Source organism: Mustela putorius, unplaced genomic scaffold (assembly GCF_011764305.1).
Source record: "Mustela putorius furo isolate JIRA1106 unplaced genomic scaffold, ASM1176430v1.1 tig00000873_pilon_pilon_pilon, whole genome shotgun sequence".
Lineage (NCBI taxonomy): Eukaryota > Metazoa > Chordata > Mammalia > Carnivora > Mustelidae > Mustela > Mustela putorius.
This window is the reverse complement of record NW_025421504.1, coordinates 1,069,619-1,095,731: the sequence shown is the minus strand read 5'-3', so window position 1 is coordinate 1,095,731 and position 26,113 is coordinate 1,069,619. Positions and strand designations below refer to the sequence as shown.

The window sequence follows — 26,113 nt, the reverse complement described above, 5'->3', positions numbered from 1 at the left end:
TTATTACACGACCTGTCCTTCCTGTGCCCTGTCCCAGAGGAGCACCCTCGCAAGAAGACGCCTCCTGGAGTCCCCTGTAGGCCCCAGAGCACTCTTCCAGGAAAGCATGTTCCCAAAATAAACTCCAGTTCCGTGTATGGGACCAGGGCTTTCCAGGTTTGAAGGTCAAGTGACTTGAGTCTCTCTCAGGGCCCAGCGGCCACTCCTTCATCGGTACGGCGGAGGAACCACTCCCCCCAGGGTCCAGGGCTGCAGAGGGAGCCTCCTGCCTCCAGGGTCCCCACCCCTAAAGCAATGGTCCCCAAGGAGCACAGGAGAGCCACCTCAGCCTCTCTCCTCCCCCAGCGCCCACTGCCCCGTCAGAGGCCTGAGCCCCCTAGAGGAACCCAGGGAGCTGATGGGACGTCTGGGGTTCAGGGTGGGGCCTGACCGTGGGTCTCCAGCCCTCCGTGGGCCTGACAGACCAAGGGGCCGCTCCAGCACCACCGGCCTTTATTCACTGGTCCTTGGGCTCCGGGCACAGACACTCGGCTTTTGAAGGGCACAGGAAGAAAAGGGGGCCCTGGTGACCATCCCAGCACATGGTACAGGGCCAGGATCATCTTCACACCCCTTCCCGCAAGGACACCTGTGGCCTCAGGGCCGCAGACAGCAAGGGGCTAGGCCCGGTCGTCCAGGACCCTTTCTGAGGGGGTGCTCAGTGCCATCCTGAAGCTGATGCAGGAAAGGGGCCAGGCTGGACAACGGGCTGAAGGATCAGATGCTCCCCAAGGTGTCCAGCCCAGAAAAGCAGCAGGGCTTGGTGGGGGGCGCACAGGTACTATGGGAGAGAGCATCGCAGTCCTGCCTCCTGACCCCTCAGGGACAAGCCCAGTCCCACCAGCCTGGGAAAGAGCAGAGGCCCCCTTGCCCCCCTCATGACCTTGGAAGTGGCCAGGGGTAGGGACTCAGGGGGTAGGGGCAACAGGAGGTGATGGGAAGTGAAGAGAAGTCAGAGTCAAGGCCCTGGACTGGGGGCGGGCAGGGCAGGCAGCTCCAAAGACGCGGCTCCGGGGAGAGCAGGGGCTGACAGGGCCTCCCCCGTGACGGGGGCAGCTGGAGACCCCGAGAAGAAAGGAGGGGACTCGGGGAGGAAGGGCAGACCATGGCCAGCGATCGTGCCCCTCCCGATCCTGGGTTTACAGCCCCTCCCCCTCCCAGCATCAGGCGGCGCCCGGTCTCCCGGAGGCCAGGGGAGGGACACGGCGCGCTTCAGGACTTCTTGGCGTCCGGCGTGTTCCGGCGCTTCAGGTCGCTCAGGTCGATGGGCTTGAAGGCTGTCGGGGGACAGAGTGTTCAGTGGCAGCGTGGACACAGAGGCAAGGCCCAGGACCCGTCCCGCACCTGCCCCTGGCAGCCACGGCCCTCCCCAGCACCGCCCCGGGCCAGCTCCTCCGCTCACTCTTCAGACTGGGGTTAGGGACCTTCTCCACGTACTCCTCCACCAGGCCCCGCTCGCTGCCGGACATCTGGCTCCGCAGGTCTCGCTCCACGCCCTGCCAGGCTGTGAAAGGCAAGGGGGCGGCATCAGCACCCCAGTGTGGCTGGGGAGTCAGGCAGAGTCCAAGTGGTCAGGGCCCCTCCTCCTCCCCCACTCCCAGCCCCCCACCTCTCGGCTTCCAGCCCCCAGGACTGCTCCCGCCCGGGCCTGGCTGCTGGTGGGCTCGCAGACACACGTGACCCGGCGCTCTCCATCCTGGGCTCGGGCGCCCCGCCTAGCCCCCCTCCTGGCACACGTGGGCACACGCACCCAGCCACACGCCTCCACACGGCTGGGTCCTCCCAGAGCACCCCGTCTTCCCGTCTCCCACAGGGGCTCCCTCTCCTGGAAACCACCTGGCCCACACCACTGCCTCCTCCCCGGGGAGCCGCACCCCGCCCCACCCCACCCTCCCGACCAGACATGGCCCCTGAAGACCAGGCCAGGCAAGAGCCCAAACTCTGGGATGGCGCTGGGGGCTCTGAGGACTTCTCGGCGCCCCAGCCCTGGCTGGGGGAGCCCCGCGTACCTTCGTAAATGAAACGCACATTCTCCTCGTGGGCTGGGGTGAAGATCTCACTGCTGCTGGGGGGAGAGCGGGGGCTGCTGTTCCTCTTGCCGTTGTAGACAACTCTGGAGACGGGGGAACTGGGGGGGCCCGAGCACATAAGGAAGGGCTGGGGGCCAAGTGGGGCCCATCCCCTACCCCCCAGGGGAGGCCACCCTGCTGCCTAACACGCACCTGGTCATTGCGGGGGTGTCTGGTCCTGCACTCCACAGCCGGGTCCCCTCGGCCTCTGAAAAGGAAGCCCAGACCCTGGGAGTGGGACAGAGTCACCCTCTCCATGGGAACTTCAAGGGAGGGAGGGGTGTGGGGCCCACCTTCTCCATCAAGCTGACGCCGAACTGCTGTGGGCTCCCTGTCCACCCAGAAGCCCCGCAGGGGGAGGACCAGCCACAGTCTGGGCAGAGTCAACCAGCTGGAGGCTGAGAGCTGGCAACCTGGCCCTGAACTCACAGTGCCCTCCTTCGGGGCAGCCCCCAGCTGCTGGACCACCCCTATCCAGAGAGCCCCTTCCCCCACGGTCGGTGGCTTGGGATGGCTCCAGCGGCAGTGCCCAGATGCCCCCTTTCCAGAGTCACAGAACACCTCTCGTGAAGTCTAGGTCTGCAGGGGAGAGCCGCAGCGACCCCAGTGAACCCCAACTCTGCCCTCCCTGCCCACAGGGCCTGGAGTGCTGTCTTCACTGCGCCTGGTTCCCACCTGTGAAACAGGGACGGGCTTCGCGGGGAGGACCAGCTTGCGGGGCGCTGAGGCCAGGGCACGAGTGAGTCGGCGCCCGGGACGGGGCAGGAGGAAAGGTGTGAGCCTGGAAGAAGCTGCCGGGCCCGACTCGGGCACAAAGACCCTGGGCTGCTGCCTATTTCCAGCCTCTCTGTCGACTCCGGTTTTATGGCCCAGGGGGAAGCCTTGGTAATTTTTAAGATTTTATTTACTCATCAGAGAGAGTGAGAGCACACTCCGAAGGGAGCAGCAGAGGGAGAAGCGGTCCTCCTGCTGAGCAGGACTTGGTCCCAGGACCCTGGGACCATGACCCTAGCCAAAGGCAGATGTGTGACCCACTGAGCCCCACAGGCGAGGCGACCCGGGGGCTGGTATTTTTAGGCTCAGTCTCAAACCAGCCGCAGAACGGTACCCCCCTCTCTGGCTGATAGCAGAGCACAGAGTAAGGAAGTTGCCTCCACAGAGCCAGTCCCAGGCCTGGCCTGGCCCCAGAACAGACGACCCTAGGTACTGGGGGCAGACAGAGGGGGACCCTGAGCACAAAAGCTCCTGCCCCCCTCCCTCCTAGAGCCCACAGCAGAGAGATGCGGCCCTTCCCAGAGGACCAGAAAGCTGTGGGTCCTTGTTCTCTGGCTTACTCGGTCCCGTCACCGACGATCCAGCCTTTGAACACCTGCACAGGTAACCAGCAGCCCAGAAAGCAAGACAAGGACCTCGGAAGAGCACCAAACCAGCTTCCTGGGCGACCCAGCCCAGCCCATCCCGCAGCAGCCCAGTCCCTCTCACAGGGACTTCTCCTCCCGTGGACTCAGGGGGCTTCCTGACCCTTCCCAGGCATCAGCCCCCCGAACACTGGAGCAGAGAGAAAGCCCTTTCTGGCCTAAGGTCGCCCTGGGCCACTCAAGGGGCTGTCAGCCGTCGGACAAGGTGGGGGGCTCCCATTACCCGCAGGATGGAGGGGCCAGGAGGACCAGCCAGCCCCTGCCTGCCCGCAGCCAGTCCCTGGCCTCTTCCTGTCCAGGCTTCGTCAGCCCTCCCGCAGGTGGTGCTCCGCGATCAGGGAGGCCCCTGCTGCACGGCCCTGCCCTTCCCGCCTCAGCTGGCCCGCTGCAGGGCTCTCCCCACCAGGCAGCCTCCAGGGACCACCCAGCCTGTGCGGGCATGTGACCTCCTCTTAGGGCCCCCTACTCATCGGCCCTGGGCCAACTCGGGTGCTCACCCCCTCTTGGCTCCCATCACAATGTCTGCCCACGATGCCACGGTGGGGCTCTCTGGACACCTCACCGGCTCCTCTCCATCTCTGCAGACCCAGGGCCTAACCTGGGCTGGCCCCAGAGCAGCCGCCCTGCAGGGTCTGAGCCTGTAACCTGAGCCCCGGGCCCACAGAGCACTCGGTCCCCACGCTGGGGAGCCAGCCCCACTGGGCTTCCTGACTAAACCAGCAGCATGAGAAAGTCACATCAGTTCCCTGTCCCAGACCTGCGCATCTGTCACAAAGGCCGTCCCCTACGGACGTCCTACTTCAGCTAAGGTTTCTAGTACCCTGGGCAAACTGCACGAACACGCGCCTTTGTATCACACATCCAGGAGCTTCTGCTGGCCTGGAGGCCTGAAGAACAAACAGAATGACGTTTCAAAAAGGAGCCACCTTCTGCCTCCCCTCCCAGCACGAAGTCTACGGCACCAGGCCGACCGCTAGAGCCTGAGTCGTACCAGCCTGTCCTCCCGGATGGAGAAACCCCTGCACGGTCCCAGGCCTCCCCTCCAGCTCAGCCTCCCTCCCCTGGGCCTTTGTCACCAACAACAGGTCCCGGCCCCACCCCCACCAGACCCAGCCATCTGGCAAGACTCAGCAGCACCAGGAGAAGCAGCCTCCGGGAGACAGAAGGGACAGTGACCTGCCACTCCCTCCCCCTCCCCACCTCCTACGGTGACTGGGTGACTGGGCCTCCATTCCTGATGCCAGAGAAACTTCCCACTAAGATCAATGCGCACCCCCAGCCATCCTAGTCCTGGGCATGTGCCCAAGACACGGGCCACGTGGCCGCTGAGGTGCCCAGGAGTGGCCGGAGAAGCACCCCCCACAAGCACCCAATGGAAGAACCACTAAGAATGGGGGTGTGTGTCGAGCCTGCTCCTGCCCCCGAGGAGGGACGACACCGCTGGGGGCCTGAGCCGTGTGAGAGCGGGAGACACGGCACGGAGGGAAAGACAGACGACGAAGCCCAGGACACAAAGCCCGGGACACGGGCGCCCTGGGAGCAGCCCCCAGCACAGGGCCAACCACAGAGGCTCCGACGGGAGAAAGGGAAAGGCATCCGTGGGGAGACCTGTACGAGGACAGCTGGAGGACAGCCTGCGCCTAATCGACCGCCGGACCTGCGCGACACCTCCCCGACCTCGGCAGGCACGGTCTGGGCGGAATGAGGGGAGGAGGTGGCCGTCAGCCAGGGCTGCCCGTCCGTGAGCGGCAGCTAGGAAGGGAGGCCGGGGGCTGGCTGACCACGGGGCATCTCCGATGAGCCAGGACACCAGAGCACCGCTGCGCCGCAGAAAGTGCTGAATGGGGCCACGAGAGTGGCAGGGTGGAGGCGTTGCGTGACCAACGTGCTGGGGAGAGCAGCACAGCCCTGGGGGAGTGCCAAGGACACCTAGCAAGACAGGCCGAGCCATGGAGGACCACGGAGCCTCCAGTCCAGCAGGACGGGGACCTGGCGCTCGGGGAGGGCTGGGGAGGAGGGCAGGCCCTCCCACAGAGTACCTGGCTGGCACCACTTCCCAAACCACCTCCCTCCTCCCCTCACTGGCCTTCCCTCTTCTGCTCACAGGACTAGAGGCACAATTATTTCCTCGACTCTGGGGCGCCTGGGGGGGCTCTGTCAGCGGAGCGTCTGCCTCCGGCTCAGGTCATGATCTCGGGCTCCCGGGTCAGGCTTCCTGCTCAGCGGGGAGCCTGCTTCTCCCTCTCCCGCTCCCCATGCTTGTGCGCTCTCTCGCTCTCTCTCGCTCCCTGTCAAATAAACAAAAATCTTTAAAAAAAACAAAAAGGAAAGAAACAGGGTCTCATCCGGCCGCCGCGAGCCCGTCGACGCTTGCCGCGCCCTTCCAGTCTGGGTGACGGTGATGTGACGGAAGCTCGGTCACTGGCGTCTAGATCTGATGACGCAACCCGACGGTCTCCCCCGGGCCCACAAGCCCACCAGCAGCAAGCCCAGGGCCAGCCTTCCCGGAGCCGCCAACGTGCTCTCCCGCCGCCTCTTCCCATTCGCAGCCACCCCCCACCCAATGAGACTCCCCCCAACTCCGGTCCTGACCCCTCCCCAAGTAATACCCCACCCTACGTGCCCTGGGCCCTCTAACGCCATCAGGCCCTCAGCGTGGCCCAATCTATTCCTTCAGGTGTGTCTGACCGCTGGGCTCCAGCTCACGCCCAAACAGTCTCTGAAGCAGAACCGCCTCTGCCAGCCGCCATCACCCCAGAGAACCATGCGCCGCCCCCCCCACACTGTGCTCGCCGCAGGGCCGGACTCTGGTCCACGGCTGTCGAGCTCATGGAGGCCGGCGGCTGCGGGCTAGGCACACGGCAGCGTCCAGAACTTCTGTGGCCGGAGCTCACCCATGCTTGCTCTGCGGCCTCCAGGGCCATCCCTGCCTTCCCGGGCCTGGGAGTCCCTGTCTCAACCAAAGCAGCCCCCACGGATGTGCGCTGGGCTCTCCTGCTTGACGAGAGAACGCACTGACGGGGCACTTGTGGGAGCGGCAGGCCACTGCTGACTACAAAGCACAGGCCAGGACAGTCCTGGGCGCAGCAAATGCAGAGCCAGCCCACTCACAGGGAGGCGGCGGCCGGGCACTCCCAGCACGTGTGAGAAGGCAGCAGTGCCACCAGTCACAGCAAGCTGCCGCCACCCAGCCAAGCACGGTCTGAACCCCCAGCGGCTCCCAGGGCCGGGCCCAGACAGCTCAGCCCACCTGAGCACCTCAGAGCAGCTGATGCCCTTGGTGGCCCCCTGTGGCAGGTCCCTGGACACCCTCCCCTCACTGTGGTTCTGCTCAGGACTCTCTCCGGAGGGATCCGTTTTGTCCCTTGCTCTTGCCCGGGCACCAAGGAGGCCTCCTGGGGGGAGGCCGGGCATGGGGGGACCCGAAGCCCCGCCCTCAGCCCCCCCCGTCCCAGACTTTCCCACACACCGCCGCATGCGCAGAGACAGGAGCCGAGAGGACACGCTTGTTCGGAGGCGACGGTGAAGACTCCGGAGTTAGAAGCCGGTCTGCACACGGTAGTCCTGCGCTCCTGCGAATGCCTGATGCTCAGGTTTTCTTAGACTCCACGTTCCCGACACTGCGTCTCTGCTGTACCCCACAGTCCCAGCCATGAAGACTCCCAGAAAACGACCTGCTATCCCCGCGGGCACCAGAACACTGCTGTGCGAGCACCCGCAGAGGCGCTCCCGCGAGGACCGGGCAAAACCTCTACGGCGCGCGCCCTCCGACCTCGCCCTCCGACCTCGCCCTCCGCCCTCAGCCCGCGCCCTCCGACCTCCGCCCTCCGCCCTGGCTGGGGCAGCAGCTCCCGCCCCAAGCAACAGCCCTGAGGGCGTGCACCCCCACCCCCCCACCCCGACTCACGCCGGCGCCTGCCCCACGCGGCCCCCGCTCCCGCTCCGCCCCGCTCCGCCCCGCAAGCTCTCTGCCCGGAACCCGCGCGCTCCCACTGCAGCTGGGGCCGCGCGCGGCGTCCCCGCCCCCAACACTCGGGCCGAGACTCAGCTAACCGACCGCCTTTTCTCGGAAGCCTCCCTGGGGCTGGCCAGAGCGCAGGACACGGGCACCGCCATGCCCCCCGGCCACCGGCAACGGCAGCCCCCGGGGCGGCGTCAGGCCCTGCAGCCCGGTGAGCTGGCTCCCCCGGGGCCGGGCCCAGCTCGCCCGCGTTGCGCCCCGCACCTAGCCCCGCACCACCGGGCCTGCGGGAAAGGCTGGAAAACGGGAAGGAAACGCTGCGGCGCGGCCTGGCCAGCTGCATCCCAGGCAAGAAGCATCCTCCGGACTGTCCCCTGTGGGGACGGGCGAAGGCGGGACATTTGTCCCCCGCGGCGGCGGCTGCTTCACAGACCGAAAAGGGCGGGTCCCCCGCGGCCCCTCCCGAGCGCATCTCCCCGGGTGGCGGGGCGCCCGGTCCCGAGCGCCGCGCGGACCAGCCCCGCCACGTCCGCACGGCCCCGCCCCGCCGCCCCGCCGCGCCCCCGCCGCCCCGCCGCCCCGCCGCGCCCCCCAGCAGGCCCAGCGACTCGGGCGCGGCGGACCGAACGCTGCGCCGGCTCCCGGCCCTGCGCGACCCCGCCCGAGCCCTCCCCGCGCCAACCGCCGCGCCAGGGCGGGCCCCGGCCGCGCCCGCCCCGCCCCGCCCCGCCCCCGCGCCCGTCTCACCTCGCCCCCGCGCCCGCCCCCGCCAGCCTCACCTCACCTTACTTCACCCGCTCCGCCGCCGCCGCCGCCGCCGCCACCACCGCCGCCGCCGCCAGCAGGGGCCCGGCCGGAAGTGACGTCACCGCCGCGCGCAGGCGCAGGCGCGGGGAGCGTGAGGCCCACGTGACGGCCGGCGCGCGCAGCAGGCGGGGGCGGGGCCCGAAGCCGGGGCTTTGCTGTGCCGGCGCGCCGGGTGTTGCCGGGCCGCGGTGCGGCGGGGTAGGGGGCGCGGGGCCTGCGGTGTCTGGGGCTGCGGAGCCGCGGGGAGCGCAGCCGAGCGGCTGGGGCGGCGGCGTCCGGGGGGGCCCGGGCTGGCGCGGTCAGACAGCTCGGAGCCCGGAGCCCCGAGACTCTGGCCGCCTGCGGGGGCGCCGACGCCCGGACCCACAAGCCGGTGTGGACGGCAGGGCCCGCGCACCGCCGGGAGCGCGGGAGCTGGGGCCCGTCCCCAGTAACCAGGCTACCACCAGGGGCTAGCGAATGACGTTTATTGAAAAAGTAAAAATCCCAATAAAAAATACACCTGCAGAAAAAGCCAGGCCAGAAGGGGGGGTGCCCAGGTACCGGGGTCCCACCGGCGGGCAGTTCCGAGCACTTTGGGGGTGGGCGCCCAACTTCTCCAGGCAGGGCCCGAGCCCTGGGGGCGGGGCGGGGGGCGGGGCGGGGGGGGGGCTCAGTCCATCGTGGTCCCCTTGAAGAGCTCCACCAGGTCCTTGAAGTCCGGGTCGATGAGGTCCGACGGCAGGTCTCCGTCGTCGTTGGCGGCGTCTCTGTCTGCCCCCAGCGAGATGAGGTACCTGGGGGGGCCAAGGCGGCAGTGGGGAGGTGGCCGAGGGCGCTCTGACCCCACCCCGGGCCGCGGGCTGCCGCTGACCCTCACCCTTGTAGGGTTTCTGCAGGAGGGGCGCGGAGGAGGGAACCTGACCCTGCGCAAACGACTGTCCAGCCCGCAGGGAAGACGGCAGAGAGGAGGTTCCAGGAGCTCGTGGGGTTCTCAGCTGGACCTGGGCCACCCAGACCACATCCGGGAGGCTCCTTGAGGCCAGAGTGGTGGGAACCGAGCCCGCGGCCGTACCCCTCACCTGGCTATGTCCGGGTACCCGTCGCTGCAAGCGATGTGCAGAGGCGTCCAGCCGGTCTCGTCCCGCTGGTGGATGTCAGCCCCGTACTTGACCAGCAGCTTCACACACTCCAGGTTCCCGGAGAGCACAGCCTCGTGCAGGGCGGCCAGGCCTGCGCAGGGCATGGCCAGGCAGCAGGGGTCAGGGCGGAGCCTTCCCGGGACACCGCACAGACCGCGCGCTAGGCCACACAAGCACTCACCTGAGGGGTGGATGGTGTCCAGGGCGACCTTCCGAGCCCGGATGAAGCGCCCCACCTGCTCCAGGTCCCCTTGGCGGATGTGGTCCAAGAACAGGACGTCGTTAGGGAAGCGCACGCTGCGGTCGGCCAACAGCCGCCTGCGCCGCTGCCGGGGGCTGTACCGGGCATAGCGGCTGGTCCTGCTGGGCATCCTGGGTGCTGTGGCGGGCCCGCCGTGTGGGGACCCTGCTGCTCGGGGAAGGGACGTGTCCGGCTGGGATCACACCGCGCATGCAGTCTCCTCCTCCGCCGCCGCCGCGCTCCTGGGCCGCCCGGCGCCTCCGTCTTATATAGGACCATGGCGCTATATAAAGCTGCGCAGTCATGCTCCCGCCGGGAGGGGCTGAAACGGAGCAGCGCCGGCCCTGTGCGCGGGATCATGTTCAGTGGTTCATCTTTCAGCCCACCTGTTGCTGTGCCCTGGCCAAAGGGGTCAGATCCTTCCTGGCCACTGCTGTCTGCCCCACAGCTGGGCCCAGAAGGTGCCTTACAGAGGGCAAGAGAAGGCACTAGAAGGACAGGACCCATGAGGAACGCAAGCAGCTACCAAGGTCATGGAGAGGGCCCAGGTACCTGCCAAAGGCATGGAGGCGCAGAAAAAAGGTCATGGTATCCGGTGAGGGTGGCTGCGTCCACCTCATGGAGAACAAGGGGGCTGCCCCCCAGCCAAGGAGGAGGCACAGGGCCCTGACTATGCCAGACCAGGTCCAGCCCTGTATCCCAGCAGGATACAGGACGTGTATCCCTCTCTGTCACTTGTCACCTCCCCTTAGGCTTGCACCATGCTTCTCTCCTCCTCAGAAACTTCCCAGGTCAGAATCCCAATAAACACCTTGGTTTCCGGCTGCCCAGCCCATGCTGCCCTGTTTCCCTCCAAACGCATGTCCCCACCACCCACACTTCTCCTGCTTCCAGGCTCCCGCCTCTCAGTGCCAAGGACGTCCGTGCTCCCACTTGAGAGAGCGTGCCATCTGCTCCCCCAGGAGGGGCCATTACACCCCGAGGGGTGTGAGCTCTGCTTGGCCTAGACACCTATGGGAGTGGAACCGACGGAATGCTAAGGAGATGCCCAGCCGGCTGGGCCAGCACAAGCAGTCCTACTGTGGCCACCAGTATGTGGAGGTGGCCTGGCTTCACTGGAGAAAAGCAGTAGACATGAGCACACTCCCAGGAGCAGGCCTGGGGGCTCAGGGTCAGCCCCCGCAGCACGAGAGGCTGGCTGGCTGCGTTTATTAGGGCTGCTGTCACCAAGTACCAGACTGGGGACTTAAACCTGATTTTCTTGTGGTTCTAAAGGCCAGAAGCCCAAAATCAAAGTGTTGCAGGGTTGGTTCCTTCAGAAGAAGAATCTGTTCCAGACCCCTCTCCTGGCTTTTGGTAGTGGTCCTTGGTATTCTTCCGGCTCGTAGATGTATCACCGCATCTCTGCCCATATGGTCTTCTCCCTTCCTGTGTGTGTCTAGATTTCCCCTTTTTGTAAGAATCCCAGTCATTGGATCAGGGTCTTCCCATGCCAGCATGACTTCATCTTGACTGATCACATCTGTGACCTCTGTATTTCCAAATAAGATTACAGTCTGGGATTCTGGGGTTAGCACGACCACATCGGAAGATCGGAGGGATGCGGTGCAGCCTGTAATGTGGGTGTGCGATGCCCCTGGGTGGTCACCCAAATCCTGAATGAGGACAGAGCCCAGATGGACGAGCGCTGGGCACAAGGGTGGAGCAGGCAGCCTGCTTACCAGCAGCCTTGTGTCACCATGCTGGTTTGGATCCAACAAAACCAAATCAACAAATGTGTTTAACACCCTCTAGGTGCAAAGCCTTGGGCCAAATGCTGTGTAGAAGCAAGGCAGTGCCTCGGACAGACTGCCCGCCCTGACAAGTTTCCCCAGCCCTTTCCAGAGCCCCCGCCTGCGGCTGCCGGGACCCAATACAGGGCTGGTGCCCAGTGGCCCTGCACTGCAGGCTCATAGACTGGTGCCAGCTGATCTTAACTACTGGTCACTTGGGAGGGGTCAGTATAGCTTCTGGCTGGTTTCCAGGAGAAAGAACTTTCCTTTGATGTGAAGATTGCCTATTCTGGTGTCGTGGAAAGTTGTGTTTGCCCTCCCAGAACCCCGGATACAGCTGCCAGGGGCACAGCCCTTCCCGACAGTGACCCAGCTTTGGGCTAGAGACAGGCTGGTCCGCGCCAGCCTGTTGGCGATTCCAGTGATGCAGCCCCTGGCCCATCAGACTGAGGTGGGCTGAGAGCTTGGCTGTTTGTGGCTTTGGCATTTCCATTTGGATCAGAGAAGGGGCAGGTGCCCAAAGCCCCTCCTGCCAGTCACAACAGACCCCCCGAAAGGTATTTAATGTGTTTTTTATTCTAGCGAGGACACGGGACTGTCCTCTAAACCACAGGCGTGACCTGAGGCATCCCCTTTTGGAAACCTTTGGTCAGAAGCCAGGGCTGAGCCTCTGACCCACGGCTGTTTGCAGAGCCTCCCTCTCCCACAGCCATGGTGGAGCCGAATCGGATTGATCCAGCTTGGCCTCTGACGCCCATGGGCACTTATAAAGTGACCTGGTTTGTACAATGCTAGGCTTTTGCCTTCTAGAGCCTTACAGCCAACTAAGACATTTAATTAATCTAAGAAGCTTACTCTGAAAAGTCCAAGGAAAAGCGGGAGCCGGAGGGCCTGTTAGGAGAACAGGTGCAGGCCTATTGCCGGGTCCTCTCCCGCCGGCCGGCTTTGTGGCTGGAGGACCTCAAGGGGCTGGTGCGCGGCTGGACAGCAGCCTCTAAGCACCTGCAGAGAGCAGAAGAAAAGGGGGGAGGGGAGAGAGAGATTTGGGATGTCCCAGGCTGCTAAGCCGGAGCTGAGCACCCTGCTAACCCGGCAGCCCTGCCAGGTCTTGGACTCTACCGTGCAGCCTCCCGGCCAACCCTGGGGCCCTGGAATGTGCCCATCAGCTGCCTCTGCGAAAGGGGAAAGGTATGGGTGACTCACTCCCCTCCCGGGAGCACATGACGGCCCGGCTCTCTGTGCACAGGACACAGCTTGGCACAGCTGGGTCGTAGGGTCACCCACACCCGCCGCTGGGGCCGGGAGCACAGCCTCCCCCAGTGCGCAGTTCTGACTCCCGATGGCCTCGCTCTGTGCTGGCTTCCTTCACGGGAGGCCATGCGTCCCCTTGGGGGAGCAGCTCACATTTTGCGGGCAGGGCTACCGCCCTCCCCTCCTAGGACCAAGGCACAACACATGTAAACCCTGGAGTGGAAGAGCTAGAAGCCAGCGCCGGCGCAGGCCACCCGATGACCGGGGCTGCCGAGGGGAGGAGTGGCTGAGGGCCTGACTGGTGCTGCCTAGGGTGCTAACGCTGGGTCCTCCCAGCCGGCTGGCTGGGTACTGCCCTCCTCACCTGGGCTGGGGCCTGTGCGGGCCTGGAGGCCGGGCTGCCAGCTGCAGGGGCGACACGGCAGGCACACGGGAGTGAGCAGAGAACACCGAGGAGCCCAATGGCAGCACATTTTATGGGTGCGTCTGCACCGGCGAAGCCCCCATTGGCACGCGGGCATCAGAGCTGGGGGGCCAGGAACGGAACAACGCCAGTGTGCTGCAGGGCTTCTCGGGGACTGCACTTCATGGCTGTCCTTGACCCAAGCTGGACCGAGCGTTCATGTGCATTCCCTCCCAGAACATCGGCCGGCCGCCCTTCGGTCCCACCTGCTGCTGTAGACATGCTGAGACCAACAGATGCGAAGCCCGGGGTGGGGACGGCGGGGCGACCATCAGAGTCCTGCCAGCTGTTGTGGAGCCCCTCTCCTGCTCTTGAGGTACCCACAGGCGCCCCCACACTTCCCGGGCTCCCAAGGAGTCGCTGTCGGGCTCCCACACGCCGTCGGCCCCACACCGCAGCTGGGCCCACCATCCAGGAAAACCAGTTCTCTCAGCATGAGCTCCAAGCGAGCTGAGGTTCTTTGGGTCAAATTTTTAAAACCTGGGTGATCTGCTATTTGAACACACGACCCTGACCATTGTGTCTCAGTGGTGAGCACAGCAGTGCCATTGGGTCACCCGTGCCCAAGCACACACTGCTGGCTCGTCAGACCCCCCGCGGCAGGAAGCCTTGGCACTGGCTGGGCGCAGGCTCCACAAGTGGCCACTTGTGTCCCAAGGCAGTGAGATGCCCCAGGACAGCACCAGACCCCCACCCCCATCCAGCTGTAGCACCTGTGGCCGTGCTTGCTTGGCGACTGACCACCTGGGACACGCCTGTGGCTTCCATGGACGCCCCGCGCTCTGAGAAAGCTGCCCTGATGGGGAGAGGCCTAACCCCGGCCACTCCCCGCCACATGGAGAGCTTGTGAAGCAGAGACAAGAGGTAGTAAAATTTCAACTTTATTTGGCCAATGTATTCAATTCCAATATCGTGGTAGAAACGGCTGCAGAACGGCCCGCACGTGGTTCGGCTCAAGCACCCTTGGCCGTCGCCCAGCCTGGAAATGGAGGGTTCTGGCTGTGCCTGCCGCAGGCCTTGGGCAGTGCTGGAAGTCACAGAGCACCGGGGAGCCTGGCTCGGGGAGGAAGGGGGGCCACCCGGGTCTGCCCTGGGCTCAGCCAGCATCCACCACCCCCTCCAGTCGTACAGGCCCCTGTGACGGAGACCTAGATTCGCCATCTAAGCCAACAACACGAGACCCACGCTCCGTCACGCGTTACCAGCAGGAGAGGAGAGGGACCCGGCCGGCCTGGCCCGGCGCCTCCCACACAGGGGACAGGAGTCTCCAGGGAGGCCCGGCCACAGTGGGACACCCTGACGTCCAAAAATGTCTCAAAATCCCACAAATGGAATTTCTTAAAGTGATACTATAAACCCTAACAGGAAGGAGACTTCACCTGCATGAGATTCAGAGACATTTTAACAAGCACTTTGGACAGAACCATGTACGAAAAAGTACATCACAATTAAAAACAAAACAAAAAAAACAACAAAAAAAAAAACAGCCCACCACAGTGAGCTGGCTCGGAGAGAAATCCCTTTCCAAAAACTGAAAAGCACAAGTAAGAGACGGGTCTAAATTTACGCGTGTCAGGATAAAGTGTTGCTTCAGAAAAATTCCCTGCACTTCCGGTCGGTGTCCCCTCCTTGCCGTGAGGGTCCTCGGGCTTCCGGAGGCCGCGCCTCTGGGCGGCGCTGCCCGGGGGTGGGGGTCGTGTCTGGGGCGCCAGGTGTGCGCGCCGCACCTCACAGCTCGTCTCGCACGGCTCTCTGGTCGTCCTCCTCCTCCAGGTCAGGCTCTTCCGCTTCTTCCAGGTCTTCCAGGTCCTGGGGTGGAGGAGGGAGGGCACGAGGAAACCCACTGGGACAGGACCAGGGCAAGCCCGGCCCCAGCACCCGGGCCCTGCAGCCCGGCTGGCCACGCGGACTGAAGCGAACAACTCTGGTCTCTACGCGCGGACGCCAGGGGGCCTCCCGCCAACAAGACAGACGGGGAGGGTTGCCCAGGGCCCCAGCCTTCAGGGTCTGTGGGGCCAGGGACAGCCCTATGCCAGCTTCACGGTGTGCTCCCTTGGCAGGCCTGCTGCCCCTCCTGCCCCCCCTCCACCTAGCAGACCCTCTGCTTTGCCCCAGCCGCCCAAGGCTGAAGCTGCTGTCCGGCAGGACACCTCAGCCACCCGGCCGGGGAAGAGCCCGAGTCCCGGCTGGCAGGGGGCCTTATGGGACGAGTCTAAGGTGCCTCCAGCAAATACCAGCACTCCAAGACCCCCTGACGGCGGCCGCCGGCCGGAGCGCTCTGCAGGGAGAGCGGCTCTGCCCAGCCTGGGGACACACGCATGCCCCTCCAGTGGCGCCCACTGACCCCCACTCACGTCATCATCCCCAGCCCCGTCCTGGCCACCACTCTCCAAGAACTTCTTAAAACCGTCTAGTGTCCGCTCCCCGTTGTAATCAATGACCTGTGGAGGGGGGTAGGGTCAGGGAGCTGGGCAGCCCCCCCGCCCCCCGCCCCCGCCCCCGGGGCCAGCTGCGCACCGTCCTGTCGGCGCTGGCGGGGAAGAACTTCAGCGTGGGGAAGCTGTGCACTTTCACGGCCTCCACTTCGTTGGCCGTGGAGTCCATCTTGGCGATGACAATGTTTTCGTGGTCCTTGTACGTCTCCCCCAGCTTATCCCAAATGGGGGCCAGCTGTTTGCAGTGGCCACACCATGGGGCATCTGAAAGAGAGCCGTGCTGAGGCGCTGGGCCCAGAGCCTCCCCTGCCTGCCCCCAGCGCGCACGTCCTCGCGGGGCGGACAGGCCCGGGGGCGCTGGAGGGACTTCACTTACAGAATTCCACAAAGACGTTCTTTTTCTCGTCGAAGGCCACTTCTTCAAAGTTCTTCCCAACCAGCACCTTGACAGGCTGCTTGTCCCAGTCTTCGGGCAGCTCCTGGCTCATGAGGTGGGGCTGGAGGGCAGGGGGACAGGGTCACGGACGCCCACAGCCCCCACGCCGGCCCTCGGAGCCGCAGGAGAGGACCGTGCCCGGAGGTCGGGGCTGCTCCGCGCTCCCTAAGCAGGGGAGCCCCGAGGGCCCAGAGGCCGGCACAGGCCAGCACCGTGCCAGGACACGGCTCCCCCACCTTGATCTTGCCCTCCAGGAAGCGATGGCAGAACTCCTCGATCTTCGCCGCCGTCAGCTCGTCGGACTCCGGCTTGTACTTGGTCATCTCCTCCTCCAGGGTGATGAGGCGCACGGCGGGGCACTCCTCCTTCTTGAGGCCGAAGAACTCGAGGATGCGCTGGTTGTCGGCGTGGTCGCTGTCGATGAAGATGAACAGGATCTGGGCGGAAGCAGCGCGGTCAGGAGGGGCCACAGCGGCTCCCGCCCTCCGCCCGCGGCAGGCGTGCGAGGGCTCACCTTCCCCTTGAAGCGCTCAGCGGCCGTCTTGAAGTTGCTTAGCTTGCTGTCGTAGTCGGGCACACTCTTGGGCAGGAACAGCAGGATGTGGGTCTTGATTTCGCCTCCGAAGATCTTTGGGGCCGTCTATGTCATAAGCAGAGGGCACTGGGTCTGGGCCATGAACTGAGCCGCTAACGAGATTCCCTCTGCGGCTGCGATGCCACCGAGGCAACACTGCCTATCGAGGGGTCCCTGGGGCCGGGACCTCGTGACCCCCCCACGCCACCCCATCCTCAGGGCACAGGACCCACAGGAGAGCCACACCTGCTCCGTGAACTCGATGACCAGCGGCAGCTGGTTGTGCTTGATGAAGTCCAGCAGTTTCTCTTTGGTGACGTCCCCCTCAAAGTTGTTGCGGCCTTCGTCGAACTGTGGATGCAGAGAGGGACCCTATGAGGCCCCCGGTGCTCCCAGAGCCTCCCGCAGCGCCCCCCACGGGCAGCCCGGGCTTGGCGGTCTGGCAGCCCCCTTCTAGTCCGGCTCCAAGAGCAACAGAGAGCAGAAGCCACATGCCTCTGCACCAAACAAAGCTGAGGCGAGCTGCAGAGGGCGGCCTCTCTCCAGCACCAGGCAACAGCTACACCAAAGGGAGGGCGTGGGGCCTTTCACAGCGGATGCACTTTCCTGCTTGGCCTCCAAACGCGCCCTCTCCTGGGCCTGCTGTGCCCTGCTGTGCCCTTGGACGGAAGCAGAGATGAGGGACGTCCAGACAGACAGAGGTCAGCCGAGGCTGACTCCACCAGGCAGACGCCAGTGAATGCCAGAAACCCAACACTCTCACCACCCAGCTGCAGTCAGCGCAGAAAAACCAACTTTCACAAGTTATTACAAATAACTTGTTGTTTTAGATGGACGAGCTTTAAGTTGCTTCCTCGCCCAACCTGGGCCTGGAACTCTCAACCCTGAGGTCAAGTGTCACCCGCTCTTCTGACTACACCAGCCGGGTGCCCCTGGATGGCTCCGTGGGTGAAGCCTCTGCCTTCGGCTCGGGTCATGGTCTCAGGGTCCTGGCATCCAGTCCCGCCTGGGCTCCCTGCTCAGCGGGGAGCCTGCTTCTCCCTCTGCCTCTCTCTCAAATAAGTAATATCTTTAGGGAAAAAAAAAAATTTCTCAGTTCTAATTTCTGACCCAATAAAAACCAATAAATATAATATGCAGCCACTCCAGCTCTCTGGGATCCCCAGTAACATGAAGAGTTTGAAGAGTCCCAGGGCCCGAAGGTGGAAAGCCGAGCTGTTCCCCAGAGAGGCCCAACGGGAGCCCAGCCGCAGCTGTGGCTCTGGATGGGGTGCACAGACGGGCTGACCGGCTGCCCGAACCTGCCCAGGTGAGCCTTCTGTCCTTCCCCTGAACTGTCACAGCAGACGCAGGGACCGAAACTACCATCCTTCCCTTCCCCAAAGGAACTTCTGCAAGAGCAGGTGGCTACTCCCCCCTCCTGCCAACATTCCGCTCGAGCGGGAGCTCCATCCTGACCATGACGGGGCTGCTCAGGTCGACCGGACCAAGGGCTGGGCACTGGGAGCCCCTCTCCCAGGCGAAACTGAAGCCTGCTTGCTCTCCCTCAAAACCTAGGATGGAGAAGAGGGAAAGGCGGCGAGGAGCCAGGAGGCTGAGCCCCACCAGGCCTGCACCCCCAGCAAGTTCCTGAGCCCCTCCGAGCGGCACACGGGCCACGGCGCCCGCCACTTCCCCAGAACCGTCTCCGCCCCGAGCTGGGAGCGATCTGCCCGATTTCACGCGAGGCCTGGAGAGCAGAGCTGCCCCACGCACCTGTCTCGAGACATGATCTTTTCAGTAACGGTACCGCATCCCACAATGCTCACGGTCTACGCTAGTGAAAAACAATGAGCTCTCACCTAGCTAGTGACAAGAGCAGAGGCCAGCTGCATCGGGCCCCAGCAGCTAACGTCCCCAAAAGGCTCGACACTGTAGGCAATGGAAGAGAAGCCTAGCCCCACAGCTACTCCTAGGCCTCCAGCTTCAAAGAATACAAAAGAAAAAGCAAACCCCGTGACAAAGACACAGCGTAAGCAGCTCTCAAACCAAAGGTCCGACAGGCAGTGACCCATGACCCAAGCCCCCATCCTTCCAGGGAGTGGCTGCTGGCCGCTCCTGGGAGCCCACCTGCCCTGTCCTGCTGGGAAGGCACCCAGCTCAGCGTGCCCCCAACCCCCCAACGGCCCTGGGCAGACAGGAAGACCCAGCACTTTGAGGAACCGGGCTGATCAGCCCGCAGGAGATGGGCGACTGCCCGGTACCAGCTCAGGAGCTGGACCTGAGCCTCCCTCCTCTCATCCGTGGCACGGCCCACGGGACGGCGGCTGTGACTCCTGCTGACCCGCGCAGCACCAAGTCCCAGGGCTCCTGCTCAAGGCTGCCCCCAACTGGCATCAGACCCAAGGGGGCCGGCTGTGCCCTGTGAGCAAGGACCACAGGAAGCACACGGTGGTCGGTTCGCCCACTGAGCTCCTGCACATGAAGCCTCCGCAGACCCTCACGGACACGTGAGCACCCACAGGCCCTGTATGAAAACTGGTGCTCTGGGGGCGCCTGGGGGGCTCAGATGGTTGGGGGTCTGCCTCCAGCTCAGGTCCTGGTCCCAGGTCCCGGGATCGAGTCCTGCCTCAGGCTCCCTGCTCGGCGCGGGACCTGCTTCTCCCTCTCCCCTTGCCTCACCTCCCTTCCTTTCCTCTCTCAATAAATAAAATCTTAAAAAAAAAAAAAAAAAAGACAGCTGGGGCTCTGGACCTTCAGGCTGGTGGGGGAGCGCTGTGTGGACGCAGGAGAGCGTACTGGCCTCCGCGGCATCAGAGAAACTCCTTCCTCCGTCAGCCTCAACCTCGGGACCCAGGACTCCCCGTCAGCCCGAGGCCCACCCCTCCAATGCCCCAGGGGCTCCCCTCGTCACACGTGTAACTGGGATCTCCCGGGCACCCGTGCGAGGACTAGTGGCTAATGTAGTAAAGCCGCTCCCTTTGCGAGCGAAGACAGTGTCTGGAGGTCTCTCCGAGGCAAGACGGACCACAGAAACAGCAGAAGAAAGCCACCCCAAGCCGGCGTGTCCCTGGTCCTCTGCCTGGGAGACACCTAGGACCCCTGCCAGTGCCTGGTGTAGTGCCAGATGCAGCAGTTACTACGCATTACTGACCGTGGCCTGTCTTTAGTCACTTGGCCCAGCAGCCCCACACGCAAGGAGGCGCACACACAGAGGCCCCAGCCTGGAGCCTGGCACCCCTTTGGACCACACACTGTACTGCTTTACTGGAGCTCTGAACCTGCCCACTTCCCACAAGGACAAACCAGGACTCAGAGACCCGATCTCCAGGCCCGAGGACATGCCTCCTGCCCCGTCCCCACTCTCCAGGCGTGTTCTCCCTCTCCAGGGCCTGCGCCATCGGAACCGCACGGACATACCACGGGCCAAGGCAGGAGAGCGTACTCGGACATCATGGGGGTTCAGCCAGCCCACCTGGCTGTGTGGTGGCTAAAACAAAAATCGAAAGACCCTGTGGCCCCACGGTCACGCTGCACATGGGAGCCAGGCCTTGTCCTAGCAACGGCGCAGGCAACTGAAGGGCACGTGGCCCAGGACCCATGCTCGCCACACCACGGGGGCCGGACTGGGCCGGCGGTGGGCACACCTGCCCAAGAGCCAACACTCAGAGTCTCTGTTTCCAGTGAGCAGGACGGTCACGGAAGCAGGAGCGCCGGTCGCACGGCGCTGTCTGCAGGATTAGGATCCTGTGCTTGGAACCAGTCACGGCGCGACCTCTGCTGTTCTTCCCAGTCTTTTAGAAGAGCCAACCCTGCAGAGCGGCCGTGCTCCCGTTAGCATGGCCCAGCAGCCGCCACGCGAGCCACAGCAACCCCACGGCGCAAAGTCTGAAGGCCGCGTCCAATCGGCTCCTCTGGCCGGACGTTGCACAACATTGCACAACTGGCCCTCGGTAAGTCGGGGGCCAGGGCAGGGCAGCACCGCCCGGCCAAGGTCCACCAGCCGCAGGGCGATAAGGACAGCAGCGCCCCGCCACGGTGTCCCAGCGCCCGGGGTGGGGCCGAGGGAGGGCCACTCACCTTCTTGAAGAGCACGACCCCGTCCCCTGCCAGCTGATATCTAGAGAACACGTCACTGTTGGATGTGATCCCAAAAGGTATGTCGTCGACAGCCTCCGCTGCCAGCAGGAACTGCTTGGCAAAGTCCGACTCCACGTCCTACACAGGAGAAGCTGTAGAGGTGACCACAGTCCCCGGCACCGTGGGTCCCTGCCGGGCCTCGTCCCCGGGGAACCCTTCGCCCATGCTAGGGGGATGAAGGCTCCGAGAGGAAGCTCCCAAGCCTCTACCTTGAAGAAGCCGATGACGGTCACCTCGCTGGACTCCAGCAAGGCCTCTGCGGCCGCCGCATCAGGCAGAGTGGTGGCGGCCGGGCCTGTGCGCTTCTTCAGCCAATTCACGATGTCCTCGGCCTCCCGGCCAGCTGCGCCCAAACACATGCGGTTCCGCTGAGAGGCAGGCCCGCCCCGCCCCTCTGAGCGCTCTGCCAGAGCCAGAGCAGCCTAACCCTGCCGCGGGACAGAGGGACAGCAGCCTCGTCCTCACACCCGTGCGAGTCCTAGCGCCAACAAGACTCTCTGTGCGCAGGAGAAGCTGCCACGGGGTCGCAGGGAAAGGGAGTGGCTGCCTCTGGCGATAGTTACAATTGCTTTTCCTTCCCTCTGTATTTTCAGAATCTCCCTGACGCGGGAAATCACTGAGCATGCGCACGCGCACGCTTCTGCCCTGGCCTCACTGTACGCGTCATCTTAATTAAAGACATGGTGCAACTTTAAAAAAAGAAAAAAGTAAGAGGGCTGCCTGGGAAGTCTGCTGAACACCAGCTTTCCCCGTGACAACAGGCAGAGCTCCGGCTGGCCTTGGGCATCCCGGCCACTCCGGTGTCGCTGTCCGCGGGGTGGCCGACCACATGTGCCTGCCGGACCAGCAGGGCAGAGCGATGGTGCACCTGCATGCCACCCAGGGCCAACAAGATGGACAGCTAGAAGCCTGCTCCTTCTGAGCCAATCGCTCCCCCCCGCAGCTGGGCTGCCTGGTCCGACCTGAGAAGGGCTGCGGGAGCTCGCACCGAGAAAGGGCTCTGCCAAGTGGCGGCTCAAGGCTGAGTCACCAGTTACAGGTGGATTAGGAGTGGCTGTCTCATTCGCCAAAGCTACGCGTCAGCGATGGGATCGTACAACTGTGCGCTTCCTGTTCCCAAAGCGAACACCAGAACCATAAAACAGCAGCACAGGAAGGAGCCCAGAGTCGCCGGCGTCAGGATTAACGAGGCTCCTGCAGAGCTCTCCGACAGCAGAGCCACAGAACCGGTTCTAGAGACAAAAGTCTCTCCTCTCATCGGTACCTACCAGGCCACAGGGGCCCAGCCCGAGGCAGCCACAAGGGCTCGCGCCGCAGAGCTCCAGAGCTCGGCGGTGACAGGTGCCCGATGCCGGCCTGTCCCCGGCGGCACTCGGCTCGGCGGCTGGACACCCGAGTTTGCGGTCACTACACTCGCTCCCGGGTGTGGTCCCAAGGGCCCCAGCCTTCCTCTCCTCCGGGGTCGGTCTCGGGACGCGCCTCAGCCTGCAGCTCGCCAGCCCTGAAGGGCGCCCGTCTCCACCAGAAAGACGCTGCAGCGGTGGCCGGACCCTCCTCACAAGGGCCTGAGAGGCGGAACGGGATGGAGAACAGCCCCCCTCCCCGCCCCTCAGCCCCGCTCCTCGTGCGGGGCAGCGCGGCAGTCACACCTGTGTACTCCCTGGGAGCAGCTGTGTCTCCGTTCTTGAAGAACTTGATCGTAGGGTAGCCGCGGACGCCATACTGCTGGGCCAGATCAGACTCTTCCGTGGCATCCACCTTGGCCAGCCTGATCTCCGAACCCTCTGCCTTCAGCTTCCCAGCGGCTTTGGCGTACTCGGGGGCCAGAGCCTTGCAGTGGCCGCACCAAGGGGCATCTGACAAAGAAGCGGGGTGCTAGAGAGTGGCACTGCCCAAGTCCCCCCGCTTCCCCCCTTCTCCTCCGTCCTTCCTTCCATGACGATCTTATCTGCTCACCCAGACAACCCCGGGAACACTCAGGGCTGGGCGGAGGGCTCGGGGCTCGGAAGCGGTACTGGGACAGAGGCCAGAAGGAGGAACCGCACCAGCCCCCGCTGCTCCCGCCGGGTCAGCACCGGTCGGACTCTCGCCACGGGGACCCTCCCGGCACCGCGGGCAGCACGGGCAGCCACGTCCCCGGCACTGCCCTCGGGGAAGCAGGGGGCTAAGAGCTGGTCGCCAGAGCCAGCCGCACCTGTGCCCAGCGGCGCAGGCACCGGGGTGCGGAGCTGCCTCTCCGCTGAGGCCGGCCGCGTCAGCACTTGCGCGCACGGGGCTGGCTGCGGGGGGACAGCACGCGGCGAGGCAGTGCCCGCGGGGCGCGCGCTCTGGGGCCGGCCCGGGGCAGGCGGGGGCGGCCCTCCGAGCGCCCCTTTGTACCTGCGGCGGCTCACAGGGGTGCCCGCTCGCCGGGGCCCACGGAGGGACCGGCCGCGCGGACAGCAGGCACAAAGGCACGAGCGGGCCGTGGACCTGCCGCCACCGCGCGGTCCGGCTCGGGCAGGAGGGGCGGCCCCAGGGCGGACAGCAGCTCCGCGGGCGGCCGGGGGCGGGGGCGGGCGCCCCGGAGCGCCGCGTGCCCGCCGGCCCCGGCCCCGGCCCCGGCCCCGGCCGCGGCCCCCGCCCCGCCCCGCCCCGCGGCGCCAGGCCCGGCCCGGGCGGCGGCACTCACAGAACTCCACCAGCAGGAACTTGTGCGCCGCCAGCGCCTCCTCGAAGTTGCCCTTGTTGAGCACCAGGACGTGGTCCTCCTCCTCCGGGGCGGCGGCGCCCGCGCGCGCCAGCGCGGCCAGGGCCAGGCAGAGCAGAGCGCGGCGCAGCATGTCGGCAGCGGGCGCAGCGCTTCGGTTGGCGCCGCGGGACAGCGAGGCCACGAGAGCGCGCGCCGGCCGCCCCGCCCCTATAAGCCCGGACGCCGCCGAGCGCGCGCCCGCCCGCGCCCGCGCCCGATTGGCTGGTGGGAGCCGGGGCCCGCCTTCGAAGCCCTCGGACTGGCTACCCGCACTGGCCCCCGACCCCGGATTCGGAATCGGCGTGGGGGCCGCCCTCCGTCTCTCCCGGGATTGGTCGGGGAGCTCGCACTCTTCCCGGGCTTCTCATTGGCTTCCGGTGGAGAACTTTCTCTTCCGCGACTTGTGACTGGTGGCTTTCTCCTACACCCTCCGTGGGTCTGGAATGGCTGCGGCCGGGGGGGACCCGGGCTCTGTGGCTCCTGATTGGCTGGGAGATGAGCGCACCCCCGCGCGTTGCCGCGTCGAACGTGGCAGTGGGGCGGAGTTCTCGGTTGAGGGGCGGGGCTGCGCCTGCGTCTGTGAAACCCCTCGTGTTGCATTTTGATTGGACGGCCAGTCCGTACCTGACACCTCTCAGCTACCGCCCCAGCTCCGCACGCCGGAAGCTGGGCTAACGCAACTTCCGGTGTGCGTGAGGTTCGGGCGGTGCCTGTCAGGGACCCCTCTAAGGACGCGGACGGCGGCACGTGGGGCTCGGCGGGCCGGGGCGGGCCGGGGCGGGCCGGGGCTCCGAGCGGGCGAGGAAGCGGGGGAGGCCGGGCCGTCCGCCCGCGGGTCCGGAACCGGGGACGCGGCCCGTGGCGTCGGGGCGGCCCGGCCGGGGAAGGCTTCGGGCGGCGGCGCGGGGTCCTGCCGGCCGAGCCGGGACGCGCGGGCCGAGCGCGGGGTCCCCTGGGCGCGTCCCGCTTGTGCCCGGCGGCGGCGGCTTCGCAGAGCGGAAATCCCGGGGCCGCGGGCGGAGGTCGCGCCGCCCCGCGTGCCCCTCCCCCGCGCGCCCCCCGCACGGCCCTCCCCGCACGGCCCTCCGCGCTCGCTTCCCCGGCGCAGCGGCCCCGCCGCAGCCCCAGACTCGTCGCCAGCCTCCGGCGCGGCGGGCAGCGGCGTCGGCCGTGTGACACCGCGGCCCCGGAGCGCGGCCGGGCGGGGGCGTGGGAGGGCGCCTCCCCGCCTCCGCGCAGGGCTCGCCCCGCCAGAGGAGCGGTCCCGGGGTCTCCGTGTCCGCGCCGCGGCCCGGCCCACGCAGGGGCTGGTCTCCGCTGGGGTGTCTGTCCGCACCGAAAGGCCGTGAGCGTGCCCGCCCCGGCGTCCGTGGGGCCCTGGCCTGAAGGTCCGGCCGACGAGTGACCGGCAGTTGCGGGCCAAGCCCTCCTGCTCTCCGGGGAGTGCGTGGCGCTTCGCCTCACGGCTGCTGCCCGTGTCCCGGCGTCTGTCCTTGCCGCAACGCGGACCTTCCAGCCCGGGCTTGGGCCTGGTGGAGGAGGTCATCGTATCCCGGTTTGACCCGCGTGTAGATACCCACGGGGACCTGGTCTTGTTCTGCTGACGGGACACCGCGAACACATGGACGGTCCCCTGACGCTGGTAGCTTGTGGTGGTTTGGAGCAGCGTCACTCCAGAGCTCGCAGCCTTGACAAACACGGGAACCTCGGGGTCAAGGGGAGAACAAGGGGCGCCTGGGTGGCTCAGTCCTTGAGCATCCGCCTTTGAGCGAGTGACCGAGTGACCGAGCCCGCGGCGGGCTCCGGGCTCAGCGGGGAGTCTGCTTTCCCTCCTCCGTCTCTGCCTACTTGTGATCTGCCAAATAAATAAATTTTTTTGAAGAATGGTCTGTTGACCAGAACAAAACAGCTTTCCGTTGTGTCCATGTGCCACACTGGGCACGGACCACTCTGCAGGACACACTTAACAGAATTCATCTACTAGAGACTTTCAGTGACTCAAATATATTGAATTTGTGATTATAATCTAAACTGTTTAGGGGCACCTGGGTGGCTCGGTTGGTTAAGCATCTGCCTTCAGGTCATGATCCCTGGGGTCCTGGGATTGAGCCCCGCATCGGGCTCCCTTTTCAGTGGAAAGCCTGCTTCCTCTCTTCCCACTCCCCCTGCTTGTGTTCCCTCTCACTGTCTCTCTCTGTAAGTAAATTAAGTCTTTAAAAGGAAAAGCAGGGGCGGGGTGGGGGACACAAAGCAGACCCAATCCCATTGTGGCTGCGAATGAGCCTCACTCTCGAGTCTGTCCTTCTCTGTGCTGCGTGCAGTCCACGGGCCTTGACGCAGGTGAAGGCGGTGCAGCCAGTGGCCACAGCTATGAAAACCAGAGCGTAAACGAGGCTCTGGCCTAACGGGCCTTGGTGTTTGGGTATCTTGGCTGTGCCTGCTCCAGGCGCCTGCCCAGCTTGCATTGGTCTCCTGTACCAGCCTGTGCAGGAGCAGCAAAGTGGGGTTGTCAGCTGGAAGGAAGCCTGGTTTGGGGAAGGTCTGAGGTCCCCAGTTTCTGTGGGGCTGGTCCCAGAACACAGGCTGCTTCACTGAACACCTTTGCAAACCTCGGCTTTGAGGGGAGGGCTGGCATCACGTACCATCCAAAAGCTCCAGAGAGGCTGTGGGGCTGTG

General features: G+C 65.2%; 3 protein-coding genes across 9 annotated transcripts; all 3 read right to left on the bottom strand.

The window, feature by feature from the left end:
• Positions 1-475: 475 nt before the first annotated feature.
• On the bottom strand, positions 476-8,350 carry MCRIP1 (MAPK regulated corepressor interacting protein 1). 7 transcript variants are annotated; one of them, XM_045085682.1, is made up of 6 exons: positions 7,752-7,831; positions 6,996-7,090; positions 2,262-2,316; positions 2,049-2,167; positions 1,442-1,543; positions 476-1,316 (listed from the first exon to the last, which is right to left on the bottom strand). In XM_045085682.1, the coding sequence occupies exons 3-6, from the start codon at positions 2,267-2,269 to the stop codon at positions 1,252-1,254; spliced, it is 294 nt and encodes a 97-aa protein (XP_044941617.1). In that variant the 5' UTR covers positions 2,270-2,316; positions 6,996-7,090; positions 7,752-7,831; the 3' UTR covers positions 476-1,251. The 7 variants fall into 7 exon arrangements, with proteins under 7 accessions (XP_044941617.1, XP_044941616.1, XP_044941614.1 ...); XM_045085681.1 differs by lacking the exons at positions 6,996-7,090; positions 7,752-7,831 and adding an exon at positions 8,272-8,350 and having other exon boundaries at positions 2,262-2,336; XM_045085679.1 differs by lacking the exons at positions 6,996-7,090; positions 7,752-7,831 and adding an exon at positions 8,272-8,343.
• Positions 8,351-8,747: 397 nt separating this feature from the next.
• On the bottom strand, positions 8,748-9,929 carry PPP1R27 (protein phosphatase 1 regulatory subunit 27). The gene is made up of 3 exons (XM_004748698.3): positions 9,597-9,929; positions 9,356-9,506; positions 8,748-9,070 (listed from the first exon to the last, which is right to left on the bottom strand). The coding sequence occupies exons 1-3, from the start codon at positions 9,784-9,786 to the stop codon at positions 8,947-8,949; spliced, it is 465 nt and encodes a 154-aa protein (XP_004748755.1). The 5' UTR covers positions 9,787-9,929; the 3' UTR covers positions 8,748-8,946.
• A 4,078-nt stretch (positions 9,930-14,007) lies between these two features.
• On the bottom strand, positions 14,008-23,597 carry P4HB (prolyl 4-hydroxylase subunit beta). The gene is made up of 11 exons (XM_045085678.1): positions 23,378-23,597; positions 22,356-22,562; positions 20,916-21,049; positions 20,647-20,784; positions 16,834-16,938; positions 16,528-16,653; positions 16,250-16,450; positions 15,954-16,074; positions 15,660-15,841; positions 15,497-15,583; positions 14,008-14,951 (listed from the first exon to the last, which is right to left on the bottom strand). Exons 1-11 carry the CDS (start codon positions 23,526-23,528, stop codon positions 14,871-14,873), a joined length of 1,533 nt encoding a protein of 510 aa, XP_044941613.1. The 5' UTR covers positions 23,529-23,597; the 3' UTR covers positions 14,008-14,870.
• Positions 23,598-26,113: the final 2,516 nt, after the last annotated feature.